At 53.3% G+C, this 11,361-nt stretch overlaps 1 protein-coding gene across 1 annotated transcript in view; it reads left to right on the forward strand.

Annotated features, from left to right (window-relative positions):
* Nucleotides 1-11,361, forward strand: part of NCOA1 (nuclear receptor coactivator 1) — a 130,157-nt gene that overhangs the window by 104,786 nt on the left and 14,010 nt on the right. The window contains 4 exon segments of the mRNA XM_009319764.1: nt 10-553; nt 5,756-5,939; nt 8,812-9,002; nt 11,183-11,187. Of these exon segments, the coding sequence (XP_009318039.1) occupies nt 10-553; nt 5,756-5,939; nt 8,812-9,002; nt 11,183-11,187 (924 nt within the window).

Genomic DNA, 11,361 nt, shown 5'->3' on the forward strand with positions numbered 1-11,361 from the left:
AGCCACCAGCCATAAGCTGGTCCAGCTCCTGGCCACCACGGCGGAGCAGCAGCTTCGACACGCCGATGCGGACACAAGCTGCAAAGATTCGTTAGCCTGTGCAGGCACCGCTGGCACCTTGGCCTCCGGCAACCCTCCCAGCAGCACCTGCCCTTCCTCCCATAGCTCACTGACTGAGCGACACAAGATTTTGCATAGACTCCTTCAGGAGGGCAGCCCTTCTGATATTACCACTCTGGCCATGGAGCACGAGAAGAAGGAGAACGCCCCAGACCCCGCCACCACCCCGACGGCTCAGAGCCAGCTGCCGGGAACCCCGGACATCAAACTGGAGCCAGACGCGCTGAAGAAAAAAGATGTCAAGGATCACCAGCTCCTGCGCTATCTGCTGGACAAGGATGAGAAGGAGCTTGCTGCAGCCCCGGCACTGAGCCTGGACGATGTGAAGGTGAAGGTGGAGAAGACGGAGCAGATGGAGCCCTGTAACACGGCCCCAGTGCCGCTCGCCAAACCTCCTGCCACGGAGGAGGTCAAGCTGGAGTCGCAGGGCCAGGTGAGTTGACCCATCTGCATCCATGCTGGTAGGATGCTCTCGACAACTTGTGTTTTGAGGGCAGTTTCCCCCAAACCTGCTGGCGTGCTCCCTCCGCAGCAAGGTGGTGGGGCTGGGAGAAGTGTGGGGAGATGTCCTGTGGCTGCCGCAACCTTCTGCCCTGGTGCCACTTTCTCCAGCGCTGATGCCATCTTCTCCAGCGCTGATGCCACCTTCTGCAATGGTGGTGCCACCTTCTCCAGTGCTGATGCCGCCTTCTCCAGCACCGGTGCTATCCCCTTTTGTCCAGATGCTTCACATTTTGGCAGCCCAGACTTTCAAGGCGATGGTTCTCCCTTCAAGGGAAGGGAGAAACTTTACCGAGGTGTATACAAGTGAGCAGGAGGTGGGCTTGAGTGAGGAGAAGACCACGTGCATGTTGCCATGCGAAAAGGTTCTTAATTCTGCATCTCTGGGCACATTCAGGGCTCATGTCCCAGGGACTTTTCAATCCCTTGCCTTCTTGTTGGCTGAGATGAGCAATTATACGGGCCTTTTAGTTATCCTAAAAGTATTATTAAATTGAATAATCCAGTGACAGATCTCTGCAATAGAGATTTGGGTGTATAAATATTCATTACATGCAGCTATGAATAGAAGAGATTTCTTATTTTTGAAAGCCAGGGGAGATGGTAACATGGATAAGGCTGCTTAATCCTTTTTAAGCAAAGAGAAGAGAGCGGCTGACATGAAGAGCAGGGCTGATCGCCCGCTTACTGACTGCGGCAAATAAGGCTGCCAGCTTTTGGAGATAGGGGATGAATAACAGAGCGCTCGGAGAGCCTCGTATGACAAATACACACTAAGTCTCTTAATAAGGTTAAGGGCTCAGTTGGCTTGGGAGTCGTGGTTGGTTATCCTATAGGCGAGTGGGAATTGAAATCCTTATCTCTTTCTATAATGTACTTTCCTGGTGTTACCAGCTCGCTGGATGGTACGTCCTCCCCCATCATCTCCCATTTGAGAGCCATCATCTAAATTAACGTGCCTCTGGATGAGGGAGACCCAAGTCAAGACGTGCTTATTTTGGGAGGCACGTGGGAGCTCGCAGGTGGGCAGTGAACCTGCCGTAGAGCCGGGTACCCACCCCCATGCTCCAGTGGAAGGCATAGCATCCTCCTGGGAGATGCACGGGCTCTTGTCCAGAGCCGCCCCAACCGCTTTTCACGAAGCTGGGAGCGTGTCAGCGAGCACGGTTGTAGCCGAAATTAGACAAAATGCCAGGGCATGGGAAGAGCTTTGCTTGCCTGGTCCCCCAGCCATCCACGTGCAGGATTCGCTCGCTGGCCAGGGATTCAGGCAGGCTCTTTGCTGACCATCAGTGATGGTTCCAGGTAATCCATCCTCCGGAGAGGGCAGAAAGCCCTATTAATTAAATGAGGCTGTGCTAGCTAATTGTGCTCTGCTCGCAAACAGGCAACACAGAGCTTGGAGGACTCGAGCCTGGATGTGTTTATAAGCCCCTCTCCTGTGCTGTTGGAAGCAGCCGAGCATTTTTAGGCTCCTTCGTGGCTTTTCAGTTCCAAGTATCCCTCCCCAGGCAGCTGGAGAGCATCAGGATTATACGTTGGACCGTACTGAGTGCTTCCAAAGAGTTAATAAAAGAGGCTGGAGAGGGTTTGCAGAGCCTTAAAATGCATTTTCTGAGGAGTGAACAACCCTTCACTGATCAGCAGCTAAGGACGGAGTTTCATTTCCACATGTTTTCTGTTACAGGCTGCTTTGGTGCGGCGTGGGGAGGGGCAGCTGCCATTTCAAATAAAATCTAGCACTTGCTAGATTTTTGTTTTCATGTGTGATTATTTTAAGAATCGAAATGTGAGTTAGGAGTGATATTAATTGTGGGGCACACTCTGCAGCTCGCCTTCAGCCTTGAAGGAATTATTTCCTTTCTGGATTTATCCTATGGAAACGCCCCGGGCTTGCTCGGAGCCACTTGTTCGTGGGGTGAGAACAAAAAATACTTGGGTAGGGCTTGGGAAAGAGCTAATAGGAATTACAAGAGTTAAAAAAAAAAAACGAAAGGAAAAGAATAAAGAAGGTTTTGGAAGGGCTCTTCATCCTTGTGCCTCAAGGCATGAGCTGAACTTCAGCTAGGTGAAGAGGAAACTTTCCTTCAGGTCACATTGTCTTAAATCTGCCCTTGGGCAGGATGCTGGGGAGCAGGCAGCGCTGCCTGCACCTGGGAGTGCTCAGCTCCCTCCACCGTCCACAAGCATGGAGGAGGAGTCCGAAGAGAAGTCATGGATGCCCCATCACTGGAAGTCTTCAAGCTCAGGTTGGACGGGGCTTTGAGCGACCTGCTCCAGTTGCAGATGTCCCTGCTTGCTGCAGGGAGGTTGGACTAGATGACCTTTAGAGGTCCCTTCCAACCCAAACCATTCTGTGATTCCATGAAAAATAGTTTTACCTTCTTTTTCGTTCAGTTTTTGGTCTGAATCTACATTTCAGCTTGTTTTCGCAAGCAGGGCAGAATCCTTTTCTCGAAAAGAAGAAAAGGAGTGATGACAGAGAGCCAGAAATCCTTATGGAAATAGCTGCCTCCAGGAACCAGGGCTCCACAGAAAATTCAAATGATCTGAAGCTTGCAATAAAATCGTGGGATTATTTAATTTGTGCAAGTATTTCGTTGCCCAAGTGGCTTGGGAGGAGAAGTGCCTCCGCTCCACATCAAGGTCCAGCCAGGGATGAAGGTTTGCTGGGTGGGTACCACCTGGAAGCATCTCTGACCTCCTCGCCAAGCTGATTTCACGCGTGGGGCATCCAACGAGCCAGCTGGGCGAGGGATGAAGGGCAGAGATGAGATGGTGTCCTTTAGTTTGCCTTTTGGTTGGCTCTGGTTTTGGAACCTTGTTTCTGCCGGGAGCCGGAGGTTTGAGGAAGAAGAAGCTGTTCAGAAATATTCAGCCACCCCATGTCTCCATCCCTCGCACCGTGGATTTTCTCACCCATCTGGGGACAGAAATAGGTCATGGAGGTCCGAGCCTTCTCTGAGCAAGACTGAGGATGGCCTGAGCTGCTCCAGCCCTCCAGCACTGTGTGTTTTCTAGACGTGGAGGAGAACTAAAATACCCATTAAAGTGGGCGCAGATTCCAGGTGCAGGTTCGGGTGCTCCAGAAAACAACTTAGAAGCACCCTGCTCCCGCCACGTGTCCTCCATTCCCACCTCTCCATCCTCCAACCTCTTCACGTACCCAACGAGCAATGCAAGAACTTCACTGCTCCCGTTTCATCTCCTCTTAACGACTGTTTTGGATGCCCACAGCTCCCTCTGTGCCCTTCTTCTCCCTCTGCCCCCAAAATGACCTCCCTGCAGGAGGAGGTGGAGTTGAGGAGATGTATTTCTGCCGTATCGTGGATGTCTCCCATTTGCTTCAGTTCTCTTTGTTTTGCAAACTTGAGCTTTAAAGAAATTCTGCATGGTCAAGAAATTACATTATGTGGAAGAGTTGACACATGCAGCCTGCTGCAGGAGTTAAGTTTGCTGCGTTTAATTCTCTCTGTGAGCCTGGGTTTAGGAGGATATTCTGCTTCTCAGGGCTCTGGGGTTAGGATTTGAGGGAAAGGATACGGGGGAAAAGAAAAAGATTGGTTAGCCCATTATAAATTGTAGTATTGATGCCTGCTGCCCGCGGTGCACTTTTCATCATCGGTGTTGTCTAAACATCATTTAATTCACAACATGCTACTGTAAGGGAAAAGCAAGCGTGTGCCCTGTCACATATATTAAAAATACCAATTTATCTACCCAGGTGCTCGATGAGACTGTAAGTAAGGGAGGAAGAAAGAGCGGTGAAGGTCAAGAAGGACATCTCTGACATGGTGGGGAGTGTGAGCGGGGTCTCTCGGGTCTCGGATGTTGGACTGGGCTTGTGGTTTCAATGGAGCCACCGTTGTTGGAGGGTCCATCCCAAAGTGGAGCTTCCCGCAGCCGGCCCGGGCTTTGTCCTTGCGTTGCGCCGACCTGCGCATGGTGAAGGTGAAACTGGAAGCAGCTGCAGTGGCGATTGGGATTGCCGCTGGTTTGGACGATTTTATCTGCGATATGAAATCCTTCCAGCTAGGATTTAGGGAGAAACTTCCCATGATTTCTTCTGGCAAGGGGCAAAGCTGTCACCTTGGTGAGAGGTCTTTAACGCTGCTCCGTCAGCCGGGGGAGGGCAGAGGCATCCCAGATATGCCCAAAGCCAGCGGCCTCCCAGCTATTTATCACGGGCAGGGGCTGTCGGCTGCAGCCTCGCGTCTCGGCTGATGGCAGAGCCTCTTGTCGAAGCCAGGATCCCGATTCCTGGCAGATTTCTCCATCTTCTCCAGACCGGAGCATCATTCCCCCCATCAAATGCAAAGATTTTCCCTAGTGCTATCGAGTTGTCTATTAATTACCCCGTGTTAATGGCCAGGCTTTCCCTAACACCGAGGGGTGGCTCTTCTGGAAGCAGTCTGCCTCCTTAGATTTTAAAGCATTTGGTTTCCCCTGAGATATTTTTTCTTTTTAGCTGAAGCTCATTTATCTCAGCCCCTTTAATCCCAACCTGCTGCTTTACAGCGCCGCTATTACAGCCACTGGTGCAAATCCCTTTCCCAGTAACTTTCCCATTTATTTGAGTCCCCGGGCTAAACATCTACTCTTCCACTCTTAGCCGTGATGAAGGCTGGAAAAGCTGAATGGTATTTTACTACCCCATTGAGGGTAATTACATGCCCGAGGCCGGTGTTGGTTTTGGACACTTGTTCCACAAAGTCACTTCTGTTTCTTAGAAAAGTCCTTTTTTTTTAAATTATAATTTCAGCATAAGCATATGTATATTAACAAAGCAAATTATCTCCCGTTTTAAATAGCTTGAGGTTATATATACCATTAATAATTATATAATTGCAGCGCACGAGCATCTCGAAGCTGCCGCCAAGGACCGGGCTCCGGGATGGGGACCTGTGCGTGGGGGGGGGACAGTGCTTGTCCCCCCAGGGTCTGCGTCTGGCCAGGCAGAGGGATGTGGGGCTGGTTCTCTACCCCTGTGAGATGCTCAGCATTTCGGCGAGCGAAGGGATGGGGGGAGCAGCGGTGGGGGGGGGCTACGTGCAATGTGAAAACAGCGTTCAGTCTTGCTGATGCTGTGTTTGGGCTGAATCACCTACCTGTGATTTTTTTTTTCCTCCCTTAGTTTGCTGCCGAACTGGAGCAGCTGGACCAGCTCCTGCCCTCGCTGGAGAAGGCGGCTCAGCTGCCCGGCTTGTGCGGACCGGAGAGAAACGAGAGCGGCGTGGCCGGCGTCCCCGTCAAACCGGAGATGCTGGCAGCCCCCCTGCAGCCCAGCACCGCTGCCAGAGCCCCCACGGGACTCAACCGTACGTGTCCGCCCCCGGCAAATGCCGGCGCTCGCCCCCAAACCGGGTCCCTGCCGAGGGGTGGGAGGGGAGGGTCTCCTCCATCATCGGCTCTACTGGGGTACCACCATCCTGGATCCGGCCGCGGTGATGCTCTGGGGGACCTGGGCTTTAACAGGCCGGTGCCACGCTGGTGGCGGTGCGCCCCACAGTCCCCCTGCAAGCAGCCGTGACGTGAGTAAGAGGAGAGGGAAGGGATACCGTCCCTCCGAGACGTGTGCGTGGTCACAAGGGAGCAGGCAGGCTCAGCCAGAGGTGTTTGAGGTTTCAAAGCATTGCTGTTACTTCCAGACAGGGGTTTGAGACTTAATACGCTCAGATGCAGCATCAGGACATTTTTTCTAGGTGTGAAAATAAAAAAAAAAAAGACCTGATTTTTCTTCAAAGTGAATAGTTTTACCAAAGAAAAAATTGGGATATTTCTCCTGGAGGAGCCTGCAGGCAAATAATAAATTCAGGGTGTTACATAGCAAAAGCGTACGTGGACCCCATGGCTGGGGGCTCAAGCTGGGGCTCCTTGGGGTGGGCTTCCCCAGGCTGGGCGGTAACAGAGGCACAGCCATTCCCAGCAAACCGCCCACATCCGCCACGGGGAAAGCAAGCTTTTACCAATTGCAGCATAAATTTGCCCAAATAACTGTACCCAGCGGCTCCTGCTATGGCGGCGTGCTTGGTCAGAGCCCATGCCACGTGCTTGCCGTAATGGACGTCCCCGTGCCAGCCCCAAGCCCTGCGGCGCGAGGGATGCTCGCCTGTCCCCTTTGGTACCACGGCATCCCCGGGGCAGCGTGCCGGAGCCGGTCCTGGCCCCGTGGGGCTTTTCCCATCCCACGCTTGATTTTTCATGGATATAATTATCTGTCACATCCCCCGTATCGCTGCCGCTGCAAATCGCGCTGAGTCTTGAATGCTGAAGCGCAGCTTTCAGAGCAGAGGGAAGGAAGAGCGAGCTGCAGGACAGGGCCCAGTATAAACCAGTTAGCTGCTGGTCCACATCCTACCCAAGGAGGGATGATCGTCCTGTTACTTATTCAGCAAATGGAGATGAGGAGGTTTTGGGTTCCAGCCCAGCAAGAAGCCCGCGAGGCGGCTCTGGCAGGCAGGGCTGGGATATTTTCGGAAGACTCAGATTGCAGAAGTGGAGCCTTTAAAAGGGTAGGAGCATCGTAGCAGAAGGAAAAGCAACGCAGCGGCGTGAGCATGGCCAAGATCGTGCCGTGAGGTGGGGTGAAGCCCACCTGGGAGGCTGGGTTTGCAGTGGGCTCTTGGGGGACCCTCCAAGGGCAGTGCAGCATTGCGCCGCCGAGCAATGGCTTGCAGGTCTCTAACCCCCCCCCCCAAAAAAAACCCCTCTGCGAGCTGCAGGCAGGCTCTGGAGCAAAGTGCTATGGGCTGAAACGTCGCCCTGCCTGCGATAAATCATAGGGGAAGAGTTTGGGGTCTCATAAATTGGAGTATCAGCTAACAGAAGATATACCGGGTACGGCGTAAGAGATGGATGCTGGAAGGGTGACGAGTGACGGCTGCGTTGAGCCCGGAGGCATCGGGGAGCCGTGCTGTGCCTCCCCTCCATCGGGGAAATGTCTGGGAAGTGAAAAGGAGCTGTCAGCCCCGTAGCTGTAGCCGTGGACCGATTCACCCATCACCTTCGAGTTGAATTCATCATTAGGCTTATTGGTCCAGCCTAATAGTTCCTTGCCAAGGACCCTCTTGTCCCAGGGCTGAGATGGTTGGTACCTTCAGCAGCAGGGACACTCGTAATGCTCCAACATAATTGAGAGTGGGGTTTATTGCCTTCGGAGAAAAGGGAATCCTGCATCCAAGTTAGAGTGGGGAGGAGGGTGAGCACGGTTGCGGCAGGGGCTGCAGTGCGAGCGCTTGAAATGCCAACTGCTGCCCTCCTGGGTTACAGCGTCTAAAATAGCCGTTACCGCCAAGGAGATCCACCACGAGCCTTGCTGAAGGCGCTGCTGTCGGGTTTAACTCGTGCGGGGCGGGCAGCGGTGCACCCCTAAGCCCGTCCCCGAGGATTTAGAGGTGCTGCTGGCTGGGAGAGGGGTTGTGGTGGCCACCCGCTTGCAAGGCTGACTCTTACATTCGTTTTTCAGTTCAGCGTGAGCATTTGAGAAGGGCTCCCTGATGGCAAAGTGCAGCTGAATTTGCAAAAACTTATCTAAATAAAAATCAGAATAATGCGTGGCCTAATGACATCGTCTTAATTGATTTAAAGCCAGCAGGTGATAGATGAAATCTGCACAGGCAGGAAGCCAGCACGGGCAGCGTCGCTGCTGAGGCTCCCCTCTAGCTGCCAGAGCTGCACTTCAGCTTCTATAATTCACAGTGGTCCTGATACCCTCTTTTTAGCAGAGTTCAAACCCTGACTATGTGCATTAGACAGATGCAACCCCCATCCCCCCTGCCTTTCTTACGTCCAGTTGATCTTTTTTAATTTTTATGCCCAGCTGATTATTTTAAGCTCCAGCTACTGTTTTTTGGGTGCCAGCCCGGCTCCTGGATCCCCTTACCTTCACACAGCGTGGCATAGCATGCAGGAGCTGCGGTGCTGCCCGGGGGCTGTTGTCACCCGGGATGGCTCCCCCAGGGTGGCTGCGGGTGACCAAACCGCACATGGGACCGAGCCTTCAGTTTTAGGCGAGGTGACATCCCACCCCGACCCCCTTCTCGCCCTCCAAACTTACCGACACCGGCTCCCTCCCTGGCGGGGCAAGGATTTTGCCGAGCGCCGGTGATCTTGGAACTAGCCTTGGGAAGAGATCTGACTTGTGCTTTTTTTCTTTTTTCTTTTTTTTTTAATAACTTAATGAATCTCTAGCGATGAACAGCGGGCAGGGCGTGCAGGCTGGTCGGACCCCCTTTGAGTTCTGTGACCCCCTGGAGCCAGCGCAGCTGAGGCCGGTTCCTTGTCCTGCGAGCAACGGCAGCAGCCCGCACGCCCGCGGGCCGTCCCAGCAGGGCAGGGGGACGGTGACCGCACCAAACCCCTTCCCACCCGACACAGGTACGTACAGCCACAGGCATCCGCTCCTCTCCACCTTCTCCGGGTTACGCTAAGGCTTTCCAGGGAGTCCCACGGGAGAAAAGACGTTGCAGAGTGGAGCTCGAGCATTGCTGTTCACCACCAGCTTCTCCCAAGCAGCGAGCTTCCAAGCTGTGCTTACTCTTTTCTCTCTTTTCGCGTCAGTATAGTTTCGGACAAAAGAAAGACCTTTCTGTCCCTCCCAGCTCCCAGGGAGGCAGTCAGAGGAGGCTGCATCCCCTCGCCCGAGCGGTGACGGCAGCTCAGGCTCCCCTGGCACTGGTTGAGGTTTAATTTCCACGAGACCCAGAGCATGGGTGGTGTGTCGGGAGGAGAGCTGCAGAAGCAACAGGCTCACCTCAACTTGCTGAAATCGCTGATGGCAAAACACTGCAGACCTCGTCGTGAGCCATTTCGGCAGCCTGGGCTCCGGAGGGTTGTGGATGCTGCTTTTCTGCCCTCCCCTGCTTCCCTTGATGCTTCCCTCACTGAATCATGCGATGCTAAACATGATCTGGAAGAGGGATCTTGCTTGCCACCATGCATTGGGGCTGTACCGTGGCTTGACTGCAGGTGCAGAAAGCAAATAACCCAGATCTCATCTTCTCATGATGGTCGCGTGGGACTAGAAGAGCTGCTGGATTCATCCGCTCTCCCCTCTCTGACAGTGGCCAGGCTCCAGGAGAGCATCAGCCCTGCATCTCACACACCGTTCGCCTTGGAGCACAGCTCTGGCCCCGCTCGCGGGGTGGGATTGCCACGCTCCCCACCAGCCCACGGATGCAGGATGCACGTGGCTGGTACCCATTGTAACTCTGGACAGCCCTGCACACAGCCGCTCCCTCTGAATCACGTGAAGCTCTTGGTTTGGGCAGCTTCTCTTGAGAAGAGCATCACACGAGAGCTTTCATCCTCCTCCCCTCCAGGAGGGGAGGCAGAGATCAGCGTTGCATGTTGCAACGTCACAGCAGCTTGCAGCTATATAATATTATTATTTTACATCCTGCCCTGATACCTGCTAAGCCACGGCCAGGCCCGGCTGCCTCGAGGAGGGTCACCCACAGCCCAGTAAGAGCCGTCGGTAAATGATGCTCTGCTTGGGAAAATCTGCGATTTTCAGCATCGATGATCCTGGGGACCATTGTCGGGCGAGTCGAGGAAGGATCGGAGACGGGCTGCATCGCAACTGTGCCACGAGCCTCCCCAGCCCGGCCGGAGCTGCCGCGGCTGCCGCTGGCACTGCCAGGATCCGCCTGTTGCCAAGCAACCTTAAGGCTTTTTTTTAAGAAATTTCGAGAAATAGAGGAGTGCTTGGCAGGAGCCGCCGTGCCGGTGCGTGCGCTGGGATGCTGAGCATCCCCGAGCTGGACCTTCCTCCCCTCCCTCCCCTTAGGGCTCTTAGTTTGTCTTTTTTGAAACAAACCCCACGGTCTGGGCGGCACGTGAAGCTGGTGGCTCCTTGTGACAACAGCGAAGACACCAGGCACTGCGTAACCACAGACCTTTTCAAGCAAATAACTTATTTTATTGGGAAAAGAATCAGCACAGCTGAGCTTGGTTAAAAGAAGAGAGATTTTCGTCTTTAGCGACGGCCTTCATCAGCACTTCTCTCAGAAACTCAGGGTTTTTGACATAGGGGCGGCCACCGATAGCTCATCCCGATGTGGCAGAGATGCCACCCCAGCCAGAAATGTGCTCACCCCTCCGGTTTCCAGCTCCCTGGGTCTCCACGGGCTGGTTCAGCTGAGGTGCTGTTTGATCTTCAATCCCAAATCCTGTTTCAAATGGGCTGATGTAAAGTCTCCAGCCTCATAAATCTCTCTGTCCTGGGCTTGGGCTCCAAGTTCTGCTACAACTTAATTTAATTGCGTTGGCTCCTTTCCCTGCGCAAATTAACTTTTCTCCAGAAGAGAGGCAGAAGATGCTAATGGGTGTGGGTTATTTTTTAAGCTAAAATCTTCGGTGGTAACAATTTGCCTTCAAGAAGAAACCCTCTAAGTTGCCTAAATTTTGAAACTCTTGCTAGAAATATGCTGAAAAGGGAAACTTTTTAACAGCATTTGCACATACTGAGTACACAGGGTCATATATTTCTGCTGCGTGTGCAGTATCTGCCTAGATTTTCACCCAGAATTTCATGCTTGTAATTAACGGTTAGGAAACCACACCTGATATCTGTAACTTTGGGTTGAAAAGAGCCGTAACTGGCGATTCTTAGCATCCCTTTTAGGGATGTTTTAGGACACCGTTGGCATCCTGTTGCTCTGAGCTTGCCCCGTCCCCACGGCAGCACCCGAGTCCTGGCCCCACGCTAACCTTTCCTCCCCTCATCCTGCTTTTCCCCCC

This window comes from Pygoscelis adeliae, unplaced genomic scaffold (assembly GCF_000699105.1).
Source record: "Pygoscelis adeliae isolate BGI_AS28 unplaced genomic scaffold, ASM69910v1 Scaffold121, whole genome shotgun sequence".
Classification (NCBI taxonomy): Eukaryota; Metazoa; Chordata; class Aves; order Sphenisciformes; family Spheniscidae; genus Pygoscelis; species Pygoscelis adeliae.